The sequence below is a fragment of the Salvelinus namaycush genome, chromosome 4 (assembly GCF_016432855.1).
Source record: "Salvelinus namaycush isolate Seneca chromosome 4, SaNama_1.0, whole genome shotgun sequence".
NCBI classification, from domain to species: domain Eukaryota; kingdom Metazoa; phylum Chordata; class Actinopteri; order Salmoniformes; family Salmonidae; genus Salvelinus; species Salvelinus namaycush.
The window spans coordinates 35,556,493-35,580,899 of NC_052310.1; the positions used below are offsets into that span (position 1 = coordinate 35,556,493).

At 43.8% G+C, this 24,407-nt stretch overlaps 2 protein-coding genes across 3 annotated transcripts in view; one reads left to right on the forward strand and one right to left on the reverse strand.

The window, feature by feature from the left end:
- The window catches only part of LOC120046482 (insulin-degrading enzyme-like), a 40,894-nt gene extending 26,518 nt beyond the window's left edge, over positions 1–14,376 (forward strand). The window contains exons 16-25 of the mRNA XM_038991755.1: positions 1,786–1,896; positions 2,230–2,350; positions 3,079–3,170; positions 3,818–3,929; positions 5,012–5,179; positions 8,854–9,126; positions 9,892–9,953; positions 13,007–13,079; positions 13,209–13,276; positions 13,364–14,376. Coding sequence (XP_038847683.1) covers positions 1,786–1,896; positions 2,230–2,350; positions 3,079–3,170; positions 3,818–3,929; positions 5,012–5,179; positions 8,854–9,126; positions 9,892–9,953; positions 13,007–13,079; positions 13,209–13,276; positions 13,364–13,465 — 1,182 coding nt within the window. The 3' untranslated portion in view covers positions 13,466–14,376. The remainder of the gene's footprint in view (positions 1–1,785; positions 1,897–2,229; positions 2,351–3,078; positions 3,171–3,817; positions 3,930–5,011; positions 5,180–8,853; positions 9,127–9,891; positions 9,954–13,006; positions 13,080–13,208; positions 13,277–13,363) is intronic.
- A 2,764-nt stretch (positions 14,377–17,140) lies between these two features.
- Positions 17,141–24,407, reverse strand: part of march5 (membrane-associated ring finger (C3HC4) 5) — a 66,972-nt gene continuing 59,705 nt past the window's right edge. The window contains exons 4-6 of one of the 2 annotated variants that reach the window (XM_038991757.1): positions 21,397–21,580; positions 20,594–20,760; positions 17,141–18,677 (exon numbers count right to left, since the gene is read on the reverse strand). In XM_038991757.1, coding sequence (XP_038847685.1) covers positions 18,561–18,677; positions 20,594–20,760; positions 21,397–21,580 — 468 coding nt within the window. In that variant the 3' untranslated portion in view covers positions 17,141–18,560. Of the gene's footprint in view, positions 18,678–20,593; positions 20,761–21,378; positions 21,581–24,407 lie in introns of both variants that reach the window. The other variant, XM_038991756.1, reaches the window with a different exon arrangement.

Consider the following 24,407-nt stretch of genomic DNA (forward strand, 5'->3'; position numbering starts at 1 on the left):
CACACAACCACTCACTTGCATCACTTATTGGTAGCTTGTCACTGAGCTAGATGAATAAGGGGAAATGCATTTGCAGTAGATTGTAATGCACAAAGCATGCTGTGTAGACCTTGAGGGAAGAGTTGAGTAGTTAACTACAGACCCATAAGGATGTGGCGGTCATTACATTTTGTCAGCTGGTGATTGTCATGCAAATATCTGACGGATTTACGGTAATTGACTGTTAATTAACATTAACCTGTTTAGCATCTCTGGCTTCCACACACAAGCCACTGATGTGGACCTTTTTTTTTGAGCATTTTACATTTTAAAGTCTAATAAATCTATTTAAAATAGCCTACACGTCACAATAAAACCATTATTTATTTCAGGCAGGTCTAAAGAAACACGATATGAAGAAAATGTAGCCTATTTCAGAAGAACAGAATAGATATAATACTCTGTCTGAGTCGTCCTTAATGTAGGCCCTGCTATGGCTGTGGGCTACAGTAGTTCATTTAGCAGCCCGAGATCTGCTTATAATTCCCGTGGGATGATTTTATAGCGAGGACAATACAGTTGAACGTAGTTGAATAAAATAGAAAGGATATTTTTTCCCAAACAATGCGGCTGTTCTGTGTTGAGCGATTAACCAAGAGAACAGGTCCTCCTATATGCCCAATTTGAGTTATTTAAGCAACTTTAGTTCTGATACAAACGTTAGGCCATATGTTTTGATTTCTAATACATTCTAAGGCCATAGCCGTGGGAAGATGTTTGGGGGTGCTGCCCGCGCTACAGACGTCTATATCGGTCCGCTAATACAGGACTAGTAAAGGCCCAGTACAATTCTTTTGAGTTTTTATTTTTATTATTATGATTTTTTGGGGGGTTGGGTTCAGGGGGTGCTTCATCACCCGTACTCCCGCGCTATGTCTAAGGCTGCATGATGCGACTCTAATGATGATTGTGAAAAAAGTTGCGTGAAAGGCAAGCCCGCTGCTGTTTCTTGCGCAGCCTGCACACACTTCATAACTCTCGTTCACAAATTTGACAAGCACTTGATAATATTCTCACCCATCAGACTATTCTCAATTGAATCTGGTCTTTACATATAGCCTACTAATATACAGTGCATTCTGGAAAGTGTTCATACTTTTCCCACATTTTGTTAAGTTACAGCCTTTGATGAGGGAAAAAATATATTTTTATCCATTTTAGACAATCTACACACAATAACCCATAATGAAAAAGCAGAATATTATAATTTTTTTGCTAATTTATTAAATATGAAATATAGTCCTTAAATCAACTGATATATCAAAGTGCTGTACAGAAACCCAGCCTAAAACCCCAAACAGCAAGCAATGCAGGTGTAGAAGCACGGTGGCTAGGAAAAACTCCCTAGAAAGGCCAAAACCTAGGAAGAAAATCTGAAATACCTTATTTACATAAGTATTCAGACCTGTTGCTATGAGACTCTAAATTGAGCTCAGGTGCATCCTAGACAAGCAGGTGAGGGTAGTTCCTTACTAATTAGTGACCTTGATTAATCAAGTACAAGGGAGGAGCAAAAACTCGCAGACACTCGGCCCTCTGTGGAATGAGGTTGACATGTGTCTTAGACAGGATTGGCCAGGGCAGGACTGGAGGTTTGGGAGGGTGGTCTGACACATTGCTGTCTTTTAGTTTCACTTTAGCTTACTCATCCACACACTCATTTCACTGTTTCCTACAGGTGCTTTGCCACTCACATTATGCCCACCTTTTCACTCTCGCCCTTTTCCTTTCGTCTCCTTCCCACAGCTCTCAGTGAAGGGCTACAATGACAAGCAGCACATCCTGCTGAAGAAGATCATTGAGAAGATGGCCAACTTTGAGATTGACGAGAAACGCTTTGACATCATCAAGGAAGCGGTAAGCTGAGCATGCGCCCCCCCCCCCCCCCACAGTTTAGAACTGTACTCGGGCTATGATATTACCCATTATATCAGATCAAATGTTTTTTTATTTTGTGATATTGTGTTTGACCCCATGGCACACCAGAGCTACCTTCATATGGGCGGCAGTTAGCCTAGCAGTCTCAGGGAGAATGGGATATGCAAAAAACAATTCACACATGCCTAATAATACAGACTTGTACGTGTGTGAAATGGGACAAATATAAGCACTCACCAAATTAAAGTAATATTGTGTTTGACTCTTCATATGACTGAACTTTGACCCCTTTGCCCTTGACCCTTCCTCCAGTATATGAGGTCACTGAACAACTTCCGGGCAGAGCAACCCCATCAGCATGCCATGTACTACCTGCGTCTGCTGATGACAGAGGTGGCCTGGACCAAAGACGAGCTCAAGGAGGCCCTGGACGGTGAGCCATTCTCTCACACAAACACACGCAAGCGTGCACACACACTCCCTTCCTATCTCTCTGCCCCTCATTTGAATGCTGAGCCAGTTTTTGAGCTCCTCCCTGAGCTGCAGTCATTTCTCCGCAGTGAAAGTCTCACCGGAGGAAGGGGAGCAGATGTACTGTCTGTAGGTTCAGTATATTATGTTTTCTCGATGGCGCCTCGACAGATGTCCTGTGTATCACTTGAGGCTCAGTTCACTTTCTGTCTGAGTGCAATGCAACCTGTTCTCATTATTGCCTCAAATAAATGTGTCCCTATTTCACCTACCCTAGTGCCTATGTGTTGATTTGGTGCCCCTGTTCCTCTTCTCTGGGTCTCCATTCTCAGTACCCTGTGCCTGTTTTTTAGACAGGCTACTGCTGTGCCCCCCAACCCCCCCCCCTTCCCTACTGTCCTCCCTTCCTTTCCCAGTTACCCTGGCTGCTCATCCATCACCTCTCATCACTAACTGAATGAATCTGGGTCAGACAATGTGTGAATTCAGATGGACCAACCTACGCAGAGAGGAAGTGTGTTTTCTGCAGGTCTCCAAGCTCGTGTGAATGTTTCTAGGGTGTGTGTGTGTACATGTCTGCCCTATTTGGTGGCAGGCAGAGTTCACATGACTGCAATGCTTTTGATTCTGTTCTAGCCTGATTATGATGGCTCTGTGATTTGATTGCTTCCATCTGAATGTGTCTTCCAGATGTCACTCTCCCCCGCCTCAAGGCCTTTATACCTCAACTATTGTCACGGTTACACATCGAGACCCTTCTCCATGGCAACATCACCAAGGAGGTTTGTTTGATGTTGCTACCTCCGTGTGGACAGACTGTTGTGTTCTTTTGTTTGTTACAGGCAGTCAGACAAAGACAGACGCGCGCACGCGCGCGCGCGCACACACACAGATATTCTATGTGTAGAATGTGGATTTGTTCTATAACTGCTTATAAAGTCAGCCTCTTCACTCCCGTATAGGTTTTAAGTGGAATCCTTATCTGTCACAGAACCGTCACACACCGTCAAACCCTGATAAGATCCTCAGATCAAATCACATACTTTATATAAGATACCAGCTGTCCATGAACAGTCTCCCTTATCTCTGGTAATGATGCCCAGTGGAGAGGTGTCACAGTCTAGTGGAGAGGGAATTGGATGCACCAGTGGGGGCAATGGTCCACTTCATCACTATAAAGACTCACCCTGCTCTGCAGGGCTCCTATTACCTTAGATGGAGCTTGTACTGCGTGGACAGAATATTGTAGCAGTGTTGTTTACGATTCAGTGGTAGGCCCTATAGATGGGCATCTGCTATTTACCCTAGAAGATGTGGGAAACGAGCGATGCGGATGATAAGAGGAATCGTAACACATTTTAAAGATGGATTAATACACTGATTTATATCATTTGCACCCCTCTCACGTTTATTTTTTCTCTTTCTCCAGTCTGCTCTAGGCATGATGCAGATGGTCGAGGACACGCTTATGAATCAAGCCCACACCAAGCCCCTCTTACCAAGCCAGTTGATTCGCTACAGGGAGGTGCAGGTGCCAGATGGTAGGTCAAGTGCCCTGTCCATCACTCCCTTCACCCTCCTGTACCTGCCAGTCATGCCCGTCCCCATGGTGACCCTGCTGAAGGTTTCTTACCCAACAGTCTAGCCTACATCAGGACCTGTGCTTGTGTAACACCTCGGTGTCAATGACCCTCCAATGTCCTAGGGGGAAAGGCTCACTTAACAAGGGGAAATGGACATCACTGGGAAATACAATACACACACTTTTTTTCCTCCCCTTAACCTTTTACACACCCTACACAAGACACCGCACAACAACACACCTGTGCCACACTTTTCCTGATGACATTAGGTAACTTGATCATAGGGAAGAAGAAAGCAGGGCTGTCTGGGCCACCTGGAAACATCCTGTGTCCTGCTGAGGGATTTGTTTCGGGCCTGGATCCATCCGGACGCCAGTCGGGGACAGAATCACAATTTATAGCTTCCCAACAGAAATGTTTTGAACAAGTTTAGAACTTTCAGACAAATACTTCTACTGCTTGCTTGCTTCCACTCATCTTTTGGGATTTTGAGTGCCAGTGAAAAGCTTTTACTCAGCAAAAGAGTGTGATTTTGGCTCAGTCGCTCCTGTCTGGAGACTGGCGTGTCATCAATGTCCTCTAGTTGAACTCTATATATAACTTTCCTGTACGATGCCTTTTAAAATCTCTCTGTCCAAATGTGTTCTTTGGTAATTGCATATTTACAGTTAAGCCAGTGATTCATCAACCGGCTAGGTCGTTCAGAGGTCGTTGCTTATTCCTAAATGCATTTTTTTTTTTAAGCCTCAATGGTTGCCAAGTCATGCATGCAGCGTTTTACACTTTGCATTAGGGCTAGCTGTTTGAGGCCCATGACTTCTGTATTGCATGTTTGGTGAAATTTTTTTTTTTAAGATTGTGATGCTGCAACTACATTACGTGTAAGCCCTGGGTCATATATTTATTAAGCACCAAAGTGACTGAAACTGGGAGCGACTACCTGGGACAACTTGTCCAATAACAAACACTTGTTTTCCTTTTCCGTTGCAAAACATTTCCCATTGTGCCTTAATGAATAAGATGCTGTCTGTGCCTTCCAGGTGGCTGGTATGTGTACCAGCAGAGGAACGAGGTGCACAACAACTGTGGCATAGAGATCTACTACCAGACAGACATGCAGACAACCCACGACAACATGCTGCTGGAGCTCTTCTGTCAGATCATCTCTGAGCCCTGCTTCAACACACTGCGCACCAAGGAACAGTTGGGTACGACCACGCATGCTCTCGCTCTCTCGCTCTCTCTCACACCAGTGGAGACCGGTCCAGGAAGGCAGGGGGGAACGGACCTCCCTTGGAAATGTCCATCGTAAAGTACTTAAACACACTCAAACTCAAAACCCTGCTGTGAAAAAGGAACAGTATACAGTGCATTCGGAAAGTATTCAGACCCCGTGGCTTTTCCCACATTTTATGTCACAGCCTTATTAAAAGCATACCTTATTTACATAAGTATTCAAACCCCATAAGTATTCAAACTTGGAAGTCCAACTGTGGTGAATTGATTGAACATGATTTGGAAAGGCACACACCTATCAAATTTTATTTGTCACATACACATGGTTAGCAGATCTGAATGCGAGTGTAGCGAAATGCTTGTGCTTCTAGTTCCGACCATGCAGTAATAACCAACGAGTAATCTAACCTAACAATTCCACAACTACTACCTTATACACACAAGTGTAAAGGGATAAAGAATATGTACATAAAGATATATGAATGAGTGATGGTACAGAACGGCATAGGCAGATGCAGTAGATGGTATAGAGTACAGTATATACATATGAGATGAGTAATGTAGGGTATGTAAACATTATATTAAGTGGCATTGTTTAAAGTGGCTAGTGATACATGTATTACATAAATATGGCAAGATGCAGTAGATGATATAGAGTACAGTATATACATATGAGATGAGTAATGTAGGGTATGTAAACATTATATTAAGTGGCATTGTTTAAAGTGGCTAGTGATAAATTTTTACATACATTTCCATCAATTCCCATTATTAAAGTGGCTGGAGTTGAGTCAGTATGTTGGCAGCAGCCACTAAATGTTAGTGGTGGCTGTTTAACAGTCTGATGGCCTTGAGAGAGAAGCTGTTTTTCAGTCTCTCGGTCCCTGCTTTGATGCACCTGTACTGACCTCGCCTTCTGGATGATAGCGGGGTGAACAGGCAGTGGCTCGGGTGGTTGTTGTCCTTGATGATCTTTATGGCCTTCCTGTGACATCGGGTGGTGTAGGTGTCCTGGAGGGCAGGTAGTTTGCCCCCGGTGATGCGTTGTGCAGACCTCACTACCCTCTGGAGAGCCTTACGGTTGTGGGCGGAGCAGTTGCCGTACCAGTTGACGTTGAGTGTGAGGTTATTTTCCTGACACCACACTCCGAGGGCCCTCACCTCCTCCCTGTAGGCCGTGTTGGTAATCAAGCCTACCACTGTAGTGTCATCCGCAAACTTGATGATTGAGTTGGAGGCGTGCATGGCCACGCAGTCGTGGGTGAACAGGGAGTACAGGAGAGGGCTCAGAACGCACCCTTGTGGGGCCCCAGTGTTGAGGATCAGCGTGGTGGAGATGTTGTTACTTACCCTCACCACCTGGAGGCGGCCCGTCAGGAAGTCCAGTACCCAGTTGCACAGGGCGGGGTCGAGACCCAGGGTCTCGAGCTTGATGACGAGTTTGGAGGGTACTATGGTGTTAAATGCTGAGCTGTAGTCGATGAACAGCATTCTCACATAGGTATTCCTCTTGTCCAGATGGGTTAGGGCAGTGTGGTTGCGATTGCGTCGTCTGTGGACCTATTAGGTCGGTAAGCAAATTGGAGTGGGTCTAGGGTGTCAGGTAGGGTGGAGGTGATATGGTCCTTGACTAGTCTCTCAAAGCACTTCATGATGATGGAAGTGAGTGCTACGGGGCGGTAGTCGTTTAGCTCAGTTACCTTAGCTTTCTTGGGAACAGGAACAATGGTGGCCCTCTTTAAGCATGTGGGAACAGCAGACTGGGATAAGGATTGATTGAATATGTCCGTAAACACACCAGCCAGCTGGTCTGCGCATGCTCTGAGGACGCGGCTGGGAATGCCGTCTGGGCCTGCAGCCTTGCGAGGGTTAACACGTTTAAATGTTTTACTCACCTTGGCTGCAGTGAAGGAGAGCCCGCAGGTTTTGGTATATGTCTATATAAGGTCCCACAGTTGACAGTGCATGTCAGAGCAAAAACCAAGCCATGAGGTTGAAGGAATTGTCTATAGAGCTCCGAGACAGGATTGTGTCGAGGCACAGATCTGGCGAAGAGTACCAAAAAATGGCTGCCGCATTGAAGGTTCCCAAGAAGACAGTGGCCTCCATCATTCTTAAATGGAAGAAGTTTGGCGCCACCAAGACTCTTCCCGAGAGCTGGCCGGCCTGCCAAAATGAGCAATCGGGGGAGAAGGTTCTTGGTCCCTGACCAAGAACCTGATGGTCACTCTGGCAGAGCTCCAGAGTTCCTTTGCGGAGATGGGAGAACCTTCCAGGACAACTGTCTCTGCAGCACTCCACCAATCAGGCCTTTATGGTAGAGTGGCCAGAAGGAAGCCACTCCTCAGTAACAGGCACATGACAGCCCGCTTGAAGTTTGCCAAAAGGCACCTAAAGGACTCTCCAATGATGAGAAACAAGATTCTCTGTTCTGATGAAACCAAGATTGAACTCCTTGGCCTGAAAGCCAAGCGTCGAGCTCATCACCTGGCCAATACCATCCCTACGGTGGTGGTGGTGGCAGCATCATTCTGTGGGAATGTTTTTCAGTGGCAGGGACTCTGAGACTTGATGAACAGAGCAAAGTACAGAGAGATCCTTGATGAAAACCTGCACCAGAGCATACAGGACCTCAGACTGGGCCGAAGGTTTACCTTCCAACAGGATAACGACCCTAAGCACACAGCCAAGACATCGCAGAAGTGGCTTCGGGACAAGTCTCTGTGTGGCCCAGCCAGAGCCAAGACTTGAACCAGATCGAGACCTGAAAATAGCTGTGCAGCGATGCTCCCCATCCAACCTGACAGAGCTTGAGAAGATCTGCAGAGAAGAATGGGAGAAACTCCCCAAATACAGTTGTGCCAAACTTATAGCGTAATACCCAAGAAGACTCTAAACTGTAATTGCTGCCAAAGGTTCTTCAACAAAGTACTGAGTGAAGGGTCTGAATACTTATGTAAATGTAATATTTCAGTTTTGTATAAAAAAATTGCAAAGATTTCTAAAAACATGTTTTTGCTTTGTCATTATGCGGTATTCTGTGTAGATTGGTGAGGGAAAAATCAATTTAATCAGTTTTAGAATAAGGCTGTAATGTAACAAAATGTCAAAGGGTCGGAATACTTTCCGAATGCACTATACATATAGGTAACTGCCAAAATAAAGGAAACACCAAGACACAACAAAGTGTCTTAATAGGGCGTTGGGCCACCACGATCCGCCAGAACATATTCAATGCGCCAACTTTGTTGGAGGGATGCGACACCATTCTTCCACGAGAAATGGTGTTAGTGGTGGTGGAAAATGCTCTCTCAGGCGCTGCTCCAGAATAGTGTTCAATTGGATTGAGAACTGGTGACTCTCACACACACACCCTTTAAACTCCTTTTGCTCGTTTGAGACCCCTCTTTCCAAGTCACTGAGATCTCTTCTAGCCATGGAAGCCAAAATAATGGGAAACTTGGCATTTTATACATGATGGGATGTTAATTGCTAAATTAACTCAGGAACCACCTGCTTTCAATATACTTTGTATCCCTCATATACTCAAGTGTTTCCTTTACCTGTACATGCAGTTAAACACCTATAAAGCCATGTTCCAGAATTCACAGTGCATTTTTCCTGACTTACTTTGCTCACTCCTCAGGGTACATAGTGTTTAGCGGTCCGCGGCGTGCTAACGGGGTCCAGGGCCTGCGCTTCATCATCCAGTCGGAGAAGGCCCCCCACTACCTGGAGAGCCGGGTAGAGGCTTTCCTAAAAGCCGCAGAGAAGTCTGTGGAGGAAATGAACGACGAGGCCTTCCAGAAACACATCCAGGCCCTGGCCATCCGCCGCCTGGACAAGCCCAAGAAGCTGGCTGCCGAGTGCGCCAAGTACTGGGGGGAGATCATCTCCCAGCAGTACAACTTCGACAGAGGTGAGCATGCGTAGACACTCATTGAGCAACACGCACACCTTTACCTGAGCTGGAGGCCTAAGACTTGTTTTCCAAGTGAAAGCTGTGGGGAGTTTGAGTTACTGTCAACTAAATGGATATTCCTCCTGACCCTCCTCGTATTATAACTGCTAGGAGGCCTTGTTATATGAGAAGGTGTTTTGCGTGAGATTAAGTTATCAGAATATTGAAATTCTGGAGGATCTTCGAGGTGAAGGTTGTCGCCGCCTCGGAGCTACCTGCTGCACCAATTAGCATTGATTAGGCCCCAGAATAATCAGCACCCCGAGCACACCTGAGTGCTGTTATGGGCTGATTTGCTGGGAATTTGCCGTAAACCCCTGTGCGTTCCAAGTAGAGGGTGAGGATAACCATGTTTTTATTGTTGGAGGGATAGGAGACTGAGGCGCAACAGTCTGCACACCAAGGTAATGATAGGAAGTGGAGGCTAGTCAATAGTGGAACATTGTACAGCCAGGTCAGTGTGGCTGGTGATGCTGTAGAGCTATTGTGTTGCTCTTTACGGAAGCTTTTTATATAGATAAGAGGCTAAGAGGAATTCTTATTTAAGAGTTCAACTATTTATTACATGGTATCCTTCTGGTGATGAGTATGCAGGAACTTTGCCTCTAGTTCTGTTCTACGTTCATGCATACATACAAAACAGGCCCCCCTGTTTAGGTCTAATCTGTAGTGATATCTCAAATCATCCCCTGTTAGTCCTAAGTGTTTTCTGTTGTTTTCTAGATAACATTGAGGTGTCCTACCTGAAGACGTTGACTAAAGAAAACGTCATGCAGTTCTACCGGGTGAGTGGCGCTCTCTCCCTTTGCATTGCATACCACTTACATTTCAGATAGTCATACTTTCTCACACAAGCGGTTGCCGTGGAGACGCATACGAGATGCCTGCTGTTTTCTTACTCTTTACCATAGGACTCAATGTGCGTGCAACTGAAAGATGGCACCCTGTTTTATTTATTCCCCTCCACCACTCTTCAAGTAATCAAATGTATTTATAAAGCCCTTCTTACATCAGCTGATGTCAAAGTGCTGAACAGAAACCCAGCCTAAAACCCCAAACAGCAAGCAATGCAGGTGTAGAAGCACGGTGGCTAGGAAAAACTCACTAGAAAGGCCAGAACCTAGAGAGGAACCAGGCTGAGGGGTGGCCAGTCCTCTTCTGGCTGTGCCGGGTGGATATTATAACAGAACATGGCCAAGATGTTCATAGATGACCAGCAGGGTCAAATAATAATAATCACAGTGGTTGTCGAGGGTGCAACAGGTCAGCACCTCAAGAGTAAATGTCAGTTGGCTTTGAGTGAGTGAGTGCAAACCAAACAAACTTGCAGGATATAACCCCACCCACTTTGCCAAAGCACAGCCCCCACACCACTAGAGGGATATCTTCAACCACCAACTTACCAACCTGAGACAAGGCCGATTATAGCCCACAAAGATCTCTGCCACGGCACAACCCAAGGGGGGGCGCCAACCCGGACAGGAAGATCACGTCTGTGACGCACCCCTTCTAGGGACGGCATGGAAGAGTGCCAGTGACTCAGCCCCTGTAATAGGGTTAGCGGCAGAGAATCCCAGTGTAGAGAGGGGAACCGGCCAGGCAGAGACAGCAAGGGCGGTTCGTTGCTCCAGTGCATTTCCGTTCACCTTCAGACTACACTCAATCATAGGACCTACTGAAGAGATGATTCTTCAATAAAGACTTAAAGGTTGAGACCGAGTCTGCGTCTTTCACATGGGTAGGCAGACCATTCCATAAAAATGGAGCTCTATAGGAGAAAGCCCTGCCTCCAGCTGTCTGCTTATACATTCTAGGGACAGTAAGGAGGCCTGCATCTTGTGACCGTAGTGTATGTGTAGGTATGTAACGGCAGGACCAACTCGGAAAGATGGGTAGGAGCAAGCCCATGTAATGCTTTGTAGGTTAGCAGTAAAACCTTAATCAGCCCTTGCCTTAACATGAAGCCAGTGTAGAGAGGCTAGCACTGGAGTAATATGATAACATTTTCTAGTCAAAATTCTGGCAGCCGTGTTTAGCACTAACTGAAGTTTATTTAGTGCTTTAGCCGGAAAGTAGAGCATTGCAGTAATCTAACCTAGAAGTGACAAAAGCATGGCTTAATTTTTCTGCATAATTTTGGACAGAAAGTTTCTGATTTTTGCAATGTTACGTAGATGGAAAAAAGCTGTCCTTGAAACAGTCTTGATATGTTCATCAAAAGAGAGATCAGGGTCCAGAGTAACGCCGAGGTCCATCAGTTTTATTTGAGACGACTGTACAAACATCAAGATTAATTGTCAGATTCAACAGAAGATCTATTTGTTTCTTGGGACCTAGTACAAGCATCTCTGTTTTGGCCGAGTTTAAAAGTAGAACATTTGCAGCCATCCACTTCCTTATGTCTGAAACACAGGCTTCCAGCGAGGGCAATTTTGGGGCTTCACCATGTTTAATTGAAATGTACAGCTGTGTGTCATCCGCATAGCAGTGAAAGTTAACATTATGTTTCCGAATGACATCACCAAGAGGGAAAATATGTAGTGAAAACAATAGTGGTCCTAAAACGGAGCCTTGAGGAACACGGAAATTTACAGTTGATTTGTCAGAGGACAAACCATCCACAAAGACAAACTGATATCTTTCCGACAGATAAGATCTAAACCAGGTCAGAACTTGTCTGTGTAGACCAATTTGGGTTTCCAATCTCTCCAAAAGCATGTGGTGATCAATGGTATCAAAAGTAGCATTAAGGTCTAAGAGCACGAGGACAGATGCAGAGCCCCGGTCTGACGCCATTAAAAGGTAATTTACCACCTTCACAAGTGCAGTCTCAGTGCTATGATGGCGTCTAAAATCAGACTGAAGCATTTCGTATACATTGTCTTCATAAAGGCAGTGAGTTGCTGCGTTAACAGCTTAAAAAAATAATAATAATAATAATAATTCTGGGTAAAGGTTTGGCTTTTTCAATAGGCTTTATTACTGCCACTTTTAGTGAGTTTGGTACACATCCGGTGGATAGAGAGCCGTTTATTATGTTCAACATAGGAGGGCCAAGCACAGGAAGCAGCTCTTTCAGTAGTTTAGTTGGAATAGGGTCCAGTATGCAGCTTGATGGTTTAGAGGCCATGATTATTTTTCATCAATGTGTCAAGAGATATAGTACTAAAAAACTTGATTGTCTCCCTTGATCCTACATCCTGGTTCTATTCATAGCTGTGGCGGTGACACTGACATGGTGCGCTGTGTTCGCGGAATAATAACAGCCATAATGAGGGGTTGCGTCACTGCCAGGGTGGTGTGTGTTTCAAGAGGATAAGGGGGCCAAGGATACAGAGGCAATGAAAGACTTCCCATATTTCTACGTCAGCAGAAGCAGCACAGGCCCCATGCCGAATATTTTCATTGTGTAATACATTTCTAATTGGGGGTTCTGAGTGTGTAACTGTGAAATATAACTGATGCACTGTAGGGAGATGAGTCACAATCGCTCGTGGCTCTCATTCATGCCACTGCTCACTCTGTTTGCTACAAATTCTGATCTTAAAGAGATCTTGGGAGATTTAGATGAGTTCATCTGACTTTGGGTATCTCTCAATCTCGCACTATCCCTTTAAAAGCGCTTCTCGACAGAAATATTTGTTAAAAATAACCATTAGATGTTTAAAAATATATATTTTTGAGAGTAGCAGCAACTATTTAGCAGCAGTGGGGTGCCGCTGCTGAATTAATATAGGGAAACACTGTACTACATTTTTCTAGGACAGTGAACTAAATAAAGGCTTCTGTTAAATGGTCTGTCTCTTCTATCTGTCCATCCAAATCCTGTCCTTTGTAGGATCTGTTGGCGGTGGACGCACCAAAGAGGCACAAGGTGTCTGTGCACGTCCTGTCTAGGGAGATGGACTCCTGTGAGTATTGTACTAGTGATGGAGAGTTTTTGGGTTGGAGGATATACATTTACATTGGTTTGTTAGTGTGAATATTTTGATTTGACTGTTTTTAACAGTTATATTGAAATGTCTCTGTCTTTTGTTTAGGCCCCGTCGTGGGAGAGTTCCCTGCCCAGAATGATGTCAACCTGGCCCCTGCCCCATCCCTGCCACAGGTAATTTGTATTCACCTTACTCTGTGTGTTCCATTAGCACAGCAGTGTTGGTGTGTAACATACTGACCTGTCCATCTCTCTCTGCAGCCTACGTTGGTGCAGGACATGACTGAGTTCAAGAGGAGCCTGCCCCTCTTTCCCCTGGCCAAGCCATTCACTCACATCAACTTCATGGCTGCCAAACTGTGAGCACCAAGCAGCATGAGGTTGCTGGGGGACCCTGCTCTGTCCCTCTATGACCCTCCTGTGGCAACTGGAGTCTGGAACACACTCATCTGACGTGTGTGTAAACTGGAGAGGCCACTAGAGGTGCTTGGAAATGCGTGTGATTCATACAACTTAGCTGTGGTTCTCATCATAGCTCAGTGTGATAGTAGAGATCACACAAAAACTCATTTTTGTTTTAGTCTCATCGAAAACCCCACCAACACACATTCCCGACATTGTATAGACTGTTTGTAGAGGGATAGTACTGACTTACAGAACCTCAAGGCCAGAACCATGTAAACCATCACAAGTACCCCTTGATACTTCATGATGGAAGTGTTTTTATTCAGCTTAGCCACAAGGACATGCTGCTGTGGTGAGAATAAACAGTTAGTTAATGATTATGGTGTTGTGAAGCTGTTGAAGTAGGTGGTTAGCTCTGCAAGGGTGCACATTTCATTTCAAACACGCTGGACACATACATTTCTCTTATGTACTCGTGCGACGCGTCGGCACGGTGACAACTGGCCGAATTGTTATCACGAAGACACTTTGTGTTTAAATAATGACTGTGCAACACATGATTTTAGACTATTTCTGTTTTATGACAAAAACAATTATCAGCCTTATGGAAATGTTTCTATTTTAATCCATAATGTACACGTTTTGAGATCTGACTTTTCTTTTTATTTAAACTAGTAAAATGTCGGGGCCCTTTGAGGAGTTGTTTTAAAACTGCTTATTTGGTGGAGAGGCGTGTTCATGAAGCTTTTCTTTTTAACTAGTGCTTTCTACAGGGTTGTATTATCTGAGCATCATCTCAGGGTACCTCAATCTTTTGCTTTTTGCTTTTATTTGAGATTGAAGAAAAATAAACATATTTTAAATGTCTATTTAATTTTTTCGGGTCATAAATTAGTTTTATAGCTTTTATTATTTATATTGTTATTTTAATCAAGTGTTTGACTACTGATTTCTTGCATAGCCCCCCCCCCCCCCCCATCTTTCTCCATTTTGAGACTTAGCTTGTGACTTTGAAAGGGGGGTGGTGATTGGTCATTCTCTGGCAGTGAAGGTCTCTTACAAAGCTGGAGCAATAGAGATTTAACTCTATAGCTGGTGCAGTCAGCTGGATACACAGTACAGCAGTGTGTGTGTGGAGTTTGACAGTCAGCCAACTGCACTTTGTCTCTGTGGGTCAGACTTGGAACAGGATTTTGGCGGCACACTTAAAGACCCACTGGGCACACACTGGTTGGATCAACTTTGTTTCTATGTCATTTCAATGAAAATTACATTGAACCAACCTGGAATTGACATCTGTGCTCAGTGGGGATGCTGTCCTTCAGAAAAACATTATATAGGACTGTTTTAGAATGTCTGGTGGGGTAAACTGATTTTCAGTCTAGTATTTTCTCAGAACACCCTTTAAATAATCATGTTTTGGATGTAGGGGTTCAAAAGAGGCCCATGGAGGGTGAAGTTGTAGTCAGGCCTGTTTCTCAATATGCACTTCTCACTAAGCAATAAACTCTTGTGAATTGGAGAGCAGTGTGGATTTAAACATAAATGGTCTCTGTACTGTTATGTAGAGGGGGGACACACTGCACTGCGTTCTCGGGTCCTTGCTCTCATCCAGCCTAAAAACGGACACATTGACATTGAAAAGCGGAACTGGCTGTTTTCTGTGTGGATTGGAGTCATGTCATTGCCATGTCTGTGTAAAGCATAGCCTGGTGTCTCAGGTGTTAACAAGCCTTGCTATGTCAAGCTGGAGCCAACCACTATAATACAGCAAATATCAAATTTATGTGATCTCCCATACGTCCTCAGGCCTATCAATCAACTTGTAATGTTAACTTAATGCTGCATTGTTTTAAAGGAGGGATGATAAGTAATCAGTACAGACTCGAACATGGGAATAACTAGATGTGGGTTCACTTTGAGAAACTGGGTACTATTCATTTGACTGAAATTACTGAAACCAGAAGGGACTACCTGAACTTGTCAGATAAACGCTTGTTTTCAAATGGTGTGCCCTAATGAATACCAGCCTGATCAAATGAAACTGTCCTAATGGAAGGAGTTTTGGCGAGACTGTCAGTTGTAGGTAAGCGGTTCACCATAGGTCTTCACCCGTGACAAATAAAATTCGATTTGAAACTGCTGTCAATTGGCTGATTGTGATTGGTTGGTGCAGACATGTTCATGGCTCAGTAATGCGGAAATGTTTAGTTTTTATATCCTGTGTGTTTAATAAATGACTACTGGAACAAATAGTTAAAGATATCGACTCGCCAGTCAATGCAGGATGTGTATCCCAAATATGACTTCCTCAGAACACACTATGCTAAAGTAATATAGACCGTTATCGTTCACCCGTATACTATGAAATAGTGATTCATTCAAGCTGTTTTTGAGCCATATTAGCCCCTTATTCATGTTTATTAAATTTGGATTGAATCAGTCCTACAATATACATCTGGGGCCTCATAAAAATGTTATTAGATTTATACGTGTGCTTACGTTCGATTCATAAAAGATACTGAGCATAAAAAACCTTAAGCAGGTTGTAAGAAGCCCATTTGTTATTTACGCACCGGTGATCTATAAATCTCTAATTTACAATCAGCGATTTCCCCTTATAGAATGCTAGCACAAATGAGGGTTTAGTCAGGAATGGACCAAAAGAGAAAAGCAAACTTTTTGGAAGATGAGATCACTTGTGGCAGGATGTGGCTGAATGATAGCTGTGATATACCCGACCTGTCACTCATTTCCCCCTGGAATGTCCCAGGAGTGAGGAATCCCAGAGTGGATAGTACTTGTGTAACGGATGTGAAATGGCTAGCTAGTTAGCGGGTACGCGCTACTAGCGTTTCAATCAGTTACGTCACTTGCTCTGAAACCTAGAAGTAGTGTTGCACCTTGCTCTGCAAAAGCCGCGGCCTTTGTGGCGCGATGGGTAACGATGCTTCGTGGGCGACCGTTGTTGATGTGTGCAGAAGGTCCCTGGTTCGAGCCCGGGTATGGGCGAGGGGACGTACTGAAGTTATACTGTTACACTTGGACAGATATGGGTATAGCATGATTACAGTGTCTTCCTTTCCAGATTAGGGGCTAAATCCACGCACAAATCTAACGGAACATTTATTGGGAGACGATAACGATTTATAAGCCATGGATCATCATGCGCAAAAAAGTCATTCCGGTCTCTGAAAACTCTCCCTTCTAAAAGCACAGTTTTCAATGTTTTCCAATAACGCAAGAACAGCCATGGTTACTTTTTTCTAATTTGACACACTATTTATAGAACATCGCATCCTGTTGATAATTCAAAACACCTTGCGTCTGGCAATTAATTCCTCACACTTTTAATTGATCATTCCTAACAAATTGTTCATAAAGCTAATGCAAAGTTCACCACAGGCTTGGACGCTTATGGGTCCCAAACGGCAACACCCCTACATAACCAGCAGGTAAATGACCTATGTCAAGTCTAGACTTTGCCTAGAGAAGATCATTTCCACGGCAAAGTAAGGTTTTCTAAATAATTACTTACACATGGTTTTCTGCATAAATCATACTTAAGATCAAAATTGATCGTAAATCCGTTTTATAAATGAGGCCCCTGGATCTTAGCATGAACATATCCACTTCAAGGTTTGAAAAAATACATTTATTCACAATCCACCATGAAACTATAAATTGAGAAACAATGTCTGTACAATACAATTAATAACTTCAAATGTCACTTTTGGCATAATATATTTTCTTTAGAGTTAATGTAAAAGCTGAGCTGACCACAGCAGATTATTGGAGCATATCTGTATACCAGGCACAGCTAAAAGAGATGTGCACAATAATATTAAATATTCAAATGATTGGTTTATGGCATGCCTTTTTCACACACGTAATGTACTGTATACTGGTTATACCGCACTTTTAGAATAAAGAGTAGTTACAGAATGGGTTATTATGTGACTGCCTTGAGCATATATATAATATATATATACTAAAAAACAAAGCAAGTGGTGGCGTTAGCAAGGAAATATGTGGCGGAATATGCGATTTTGGGTTAAAAGAGACATCAATCTCGCCTTTATTCAGTGGACATGTCATTTTATGCTCTCATTTAGAAGGTGATGCGGCACGTGTCAGATCTATATCATCCATCCACCCACCTCCCCATTGCAGGCTTGCACATCACATTCTCTGTCATCTCATGAGTAGAAGACAATTACACAAAATCAGCTACAAACAGAACTAATGACAACACTTCTAGGCATTTGACAAAAGAAATACCCTTGAATGTTTTATCCGATACATATTGTGCAATTACTGTATGTACAGACAATCACACTTATGTTTGTACTGTGCTTCTAAATAATGGAGAGTATGTATTATAGGTCTGGGGATATTTACCAATGGAAACGTGGCAGCAATGTCTTAGGGGAGCAGGTAAAAGGTTCTTCCTCATTCAAATAATCACCCTTTAGTGATAAAATATCTAATTTCTCTTAAAACACATTCAATACAGGAAAACAATATTCCTCATTGGCAAACAGAATTTCAAAACTGCAAAATTAACAGTAAGACAATTATTTATAAAACTTTCCTGTCTAATAATTACACGTGCCCCAGATGTATCTTGTTAAAGTACAACAAGCACTGGTTACTTGATTAAAACAAACAAAAATTGCTACAGCAACATAGCAGTTACAAGTCACATTTCACAAAAAAAAAAGAGCTCCTGTGTGGAATATGCATGAGCACACTCAGTGTGTGTGTTAGCACACGTCTGTATCAGTGTTCTTGTCTCGTCTCTTCTCCTTTGAATGTTTTAAAAACAAAATAGAACACGGTGATAATCACACAGCACGAATGTCAGCCGCATACGACGATGACTCCCTAAAGAGCAGAAACAGAACGAGGTGAGGCGAGGCTACTTAGAGGGGTGTAAGAGTTAGGGGGCGCCAATGATCCCTATGTCCGACAGTGTTCCTGCTCAGAGTTCACTGTCATGCTCCGTCCACTCCCCCTGTGTATCAATATGTCTGTCTGTCCATGGCCCTTCTCAGGCCTCCTCTGTCTCGGTAAAGTTGAGGATCTTGCGGTGGGCTTGCCTCTGGTACTGCTGCTGTTTGAAGTACACCTTGAACGCTCCCTTGACGGCCACAAACGCAATCCCACCCTGCAGACAGGACAAAAATAACTAAGGGTAAGCACAGTGCCAAGGAGGGGTCACCAACACTCAGCTCGCATGCATCAAATCATTTATCTTGCTGCTCTGTCTGGTTTTTCTATTTGCTACAAGATACACTGATTGTACAAAACATTAGGAACAGCTGCTCTTTCCATAACAGACGGGCCAGGTGAAAGCTACGATCCCTTATTGACGTCACCTGTTAAATCCACCTCAAATCAGTGTAGATGATAAGGGAGGAGACGGGTTAAAGAAGGATTTGTAAGCCTTGAGACATGGATTGTATGTGTGCCATTCAGAGGGTAAATGGGCAAGACAAAATATTTTAAGTGCCTTTGAACGGGGTACGGTAGTAGGTTTCAGGCGCACCGGTTTGAATGTGTCAAGAACTGCAACCCCTCTGGGTTTTTCACGCTCAACAGTTTACCGTGTGTATAAAGAATGGTCCACCACCCAAAGGACATCCAGCCAACTTGACACAACTAAGTCTACTTTCGACACTTTGTAGAGTCCATGGCCCAATGAATTGATGTTCTTAATGTATTGTTCTCTAATACTGTAGCAGCCAGGGAACAAACAGAATATCCTTAAAACAGTCCACTATAACCTGCCATAGGACAATACATGTACCCCTCTGCATATCAGTGCCAACAAAGCCTCCATTGAGTAATTTACTAATAGAACCATGAGATCAGGTGGTTTTGTTGCTCTAATGCTAAGTGAGGTTAAAGGGAACTTGAGTGTGAGTGTTTGCGTGGGGCTGCAATGTCCAGAGGGGGCAGCGCGGGTCATATGACAGACGAGCCCTGCCACTCTGGTTACCTGGCTGTCAGCGCACTCTCAGGTGTGACGGGTCACAAGGAGGCATAAAACCCTGGTTTTATTTATTTTTATTTAACCAGGTAGGCCAGCCGAGAATAAGTTCTCATTTACAACTGCGACCTGGCCAAGATAAAGCAAAGCAGTACGACACAAACAGAGTTACACATAAACAAACGTACAGTCAATAACACAATAGAACAATCTATGTACAGTGTGTGCAAATGTACAAGAGTAGAGAGGTAAGGCAATAAATAGGCCCTAGAGGTGAAATAATTACAATTTACCATTAACACTGGAGTGATAAATGTGCAGATGATGATGTGCAAGTAGAGATACTGGGGTGCAAAAGAACAAGAGGATAAATAACAATATGGGGATGAGGTAGTTGGGTGTGCTATTTACTGATTGGGTGTGCTATTTACAGATTGGCTGTTTACAGGTACAGTGATCGGTAAGCTGCTCTGACAGCTGATGCTTAAAGTTAGAGAGGGAGATATAAGGCTTCAGAGATTTTAGCAATTCGTTCCAGTCACTGGCAGCAGAGAACTGGAAGGAAAGGCGGCCAAAGTAAGTGTTGGCTTTGGGGATGACCAGTGAAATACACCTGCTGGAGGGCATGCTACGGGTGGGTGTTGCTATGGTGACCAGTGAGCTGAGGTAAGGCGGGGCTTTACCGAGCAAAGACTTATAGATGACCTGGAGCCAGTGGGTTTGGCGACGAATATGTAGTGAGGGCCAGCCAACGAGAGCATACAGGTCGCAGTGGTGGGTAGTATATGGGGCTTTGGTGATAAAACGGATGGCACTGTGATAGACTACATCCAGTTGTCACGTTGACTACAGCCTGCCTTGCAGGGTACATTCCTACATCCTAAATTCATGAGGAAAAACTTCTAATTAACTTACCGCCAACTAATGCACAGTTACCTCAGAATGGGCCAGTAAAGAGCTAGTACAGGTATTGCCATGGCAAAAAAACCTGCAATCACTAATATAGGAAGAATATGTGGTCAAGATAACTACAATGGCCAAGGTCCCATGCCCACTCTCTGTGTGTATGCCTGACAGTTTGTGTTACCCACCAGAATGGTCCTCTGCAGGTTGGAGTTGACACTGCTGAACATGAGTTTGCCCACGATGGTGGCGATGGTAGGGAATACCAGGGCACCACACAGGATCCTGGTGGCTGACACGTGGTCTGCCAGGGGGCTGGCCTCCGCCGGGATACGAGGCACCGGACACCCAATCCCTGAGAGAGACAGAGGGGGCAAGGTCAGAATGTGTGAGGTGCGTTGTGGGTGTTGTTTTGCTAGACACACAAAAACACACAAAGACACATTCATCAAGTGATGAGAGAAAAAAGGTGTGCCAGCCACTGAGTAATATCTGCACCAGTCTGTGCCAGTATCTTTATTTTGGGCAGCCGAGTGGGGGGGTAAAGATGTACGCCTGCTCTTGCCCAGCAAGCTGAGACTGCAGGGAGAAAAGGTTGAAGGTTCCAGCTGAGCCCTGGGGTCCGGTTTCTCCCCACATCAATCACTGTCCTTGATGATGAGCTCAGTGGAAAAACCCACTGCTACTGGACCTCCACAAGCCCCAATGGACAGGGCTACCTCTCCGCATTCTTATATCCACACACACACACACACACACACACACACACACACACACACACACACACACACACACACACACACACAATGATCACACAACATTAGAACAACCTTTAACACAGGTAGCATCCTCCAAGCACATAATAACAGCCTTATCACCCACACTTCATTGTACAGACACACACAACGAATTCACAGAATTCCACCCATTGTAGTAGAAGAACGTAGTGTTGCAGAACGGTTTGCATTCCTACCAATGTGTCCATTCTGACCTGGGAAGATGCTGTTGAGGATCTGCAGCTTGTTGGAGTACTTCCTCCAGAGGCGCAGCACGTAGTCTTCCCAGCGGATCATCTTCCCCAGGATCAGCATGACGGGGATGGTGGGCAGGCCGATGAGCAGGAACAAGGGGTCTGCCCGCTCCATCACATCCAGGCCCTCCTTATGGCCCACCACCTGGGCACAGGGAAAGAGCGGACACCGTGGTGAAGATGGATAGCTTGACGATAAAGTGCGTCTGAAATGGCACCCTGTTACCTATGTCGTGCACTGCCATTTCAAAACGCAGCCATAGTCTATCGATCAACACGGCCACACTGGGAAGTCGACGAAAGCCATCAGAAGACAATAACGTTAAGAATAAATATGGTGGATTTAACCCTCAGTGTGTGTGTGTGTGTGTGAGGGTTTCAGTCATCCCGGTAATTGCCAGCGTTTGGCCGATAAACAAAACTGTTGCCGGCCAAATTGACTGGGAGAAAAACCCTACCGTTATTTTTTATTCATAGATGGAAAAATCAGGCGATGTAAATACATTTGACATTTATGCTTATCGGTCTATAGCAGGGTTCCCCAACTGGCGGCATGGGACAAATTTGGCCCGTGGGTGGCTTTATTAGCCTCCCCCTCCCCCAGGTTTTCTGAGCAAATTTGTATTTATTTTATAATTGTTGGATATAAAATACTGTAAAAACACCAGGAAATCAGCTCCACGTGATTTACATTTTTGAAATCTGTTCCCAAGTATTCCCACGCATAATAAAAATACGTGATCATATACAAATAAATGTAAGCAAGGTCATCGTGCATCTTATTTATCACACTCGCACAGCGTACAGAGCCTATTTTGAGCGGAATATCACTTGTCAGACGGCACTAGAGCTGCTGTTGCAGCTCCTCAGCTTGTTGCTGCTGGAGTGTTTTTATAAGTCCAGTCATTGCGCAATAATTTTAAATGCAATCACGTGTTTAAAACAGTTGTTTTATTTCTCAACTGGTAATTGAAGCGTGCCTCTCATTCGCCATTCAAGTGCATAGGCAACGGTATGCAGGCTACCAGCGTGTCACCTACCACTTTGCAATGTGAGCTGGAGGCAGTATGCATTTTGAAAACATATACTTAAATAGCGACTGCCCCTAAAATGCAACTTGTCATTTACAAATTGGCCTATGTGGCATTGATATGAGCCAGAAGCATTTATTCTAATGTCAACATTTTCAAAAAAGTGTAAATAGTTTGGTCATGAAGTCAGTCTCGTCCAAAACAGATATATTTGCGAGATAGGAAGAAATTGGAATGAAGGGTATCGTAACAGTTTTCCATGGGTTGGGTTTAATGCTGCCCACAGCTGGAAGCACCCAAGTAATCATCAATTCGGAGCACAGCTCCATTCGACCCATCAATTTGGTTTGACATTCAATATCCCCATGGGGCTAGTTACATTGTGCAATTTATTGATGTCCCTAACAGGGATTAATATTTTCCCGAAAATCTACCAAGTTTCAATACCGAGAATAATAAAAATGTATCCCTAGAGTCCCAGGAAGTACTGCAAAAATCAGATGTGCCCATTTGTTTTGCTTTGTTTAGTTGGATCCCCATTCACTTTTGCAGAAGCATCAGCTACTCTTCCTGGGGTCCACAACAATAACAAAAAGCGGAACAAAAAGGCAAGTAACAAAACACTGACACTGTCACACAAATTTAAAATACAATGATACAAATAATACAACAAAAAAACTATGCAAATAATACAAGAAAAATAGCGAGGAGTGTGTGTATCTGCGTTTGTGTGTGTCCCCACAGTCACCGTCGTTCCAAAAGATGTTGTTTAATCCGTTGTTTAATCCGTTTTTTAAAGGTTATTTTGCTGTTTGCTTGAGTAATTGGAGATGGAAGGGAGTTCCATGCGATCATGCCTCTGTATAATACGGTGCGTGTCCGTGAATTTGTTTTGGACTTGGTGACTGTGAAGAGACCCCTGGTGGCGTGATATGTACGGGTGTCTGAGCTGAATGTTATTTGATTATGCAGACAATCTGGAATTTTATTCACAGTTATATTTCTCATAAAAACTAGAAGAGAAGCAGTTAATCTCTCGTCGATCCTCAACCAGGAAAGACTGGTATGCATGTTGTTGATGTTAGTTCTGTATGTGCAGTTAAGGGCGTGCTGCTCTGTTCTGAACCAGCTGCAGCTTTGCTAGGGCTTTCCTCGCTGCACTTGACCATATTACCAGACAGTAATCAAGATGGGACAAGATCTACAATGTTTGTTCTAATCTACAATGTTTCTTTGGTTACGGTAATTTCTGTTAATGCATTCAATATATTATTATTGCATTCGTTTAACATTCTCATTGTCAGAGTGGACACGTTTGCAGATATCACAACATATGCTACACTTGTTTCTCACAAGTTTTGGTTTATTTAATTACATTTACGAGTTTTGGCAATTCATTCATTGTCTTTTGTTTGGAGCACTCCTGTCAATGTTGAGTAAGGTCGCGCACAGTTTCAGATGTCATAGTATTTGACTAGTATTGTGAAGCTTCTCAAAGTATTTTGTCTTCACCTCAAACAGCAAGTAAACAAAGCCTGTTAAGAATCCATTGAGAATGACAATAGTTCCTCAATGTATTTGAAAAATATTCCCAACTCTCTCCCTTTTGATAACCACTCGGCATAGAAGGGAAAAATGTAATGCTCTGATCCAGTGGAAACATCATAAAATACCTGATTTATTTATTATCCCTTGAACAAATAGCCTTTAGCTGTGTCTGTCCCGAGCTCACTGGCGCGGGAAACTCTAATGGCCCAGAATATTTTATACAATGTCGCATGTTTGTTTGCGTGAGCTTCGGGCCGACAGTTGATACGTGTCCAGTAATGGGATTTATAGGATATTTACTTTTATCAGGATATTTTCTACCTGCAGGGTGCAATGTTTTTATTTGTTGGCTTTATGTAGGCTACTTTTACATAGTTGGCAATGGCAACAGAA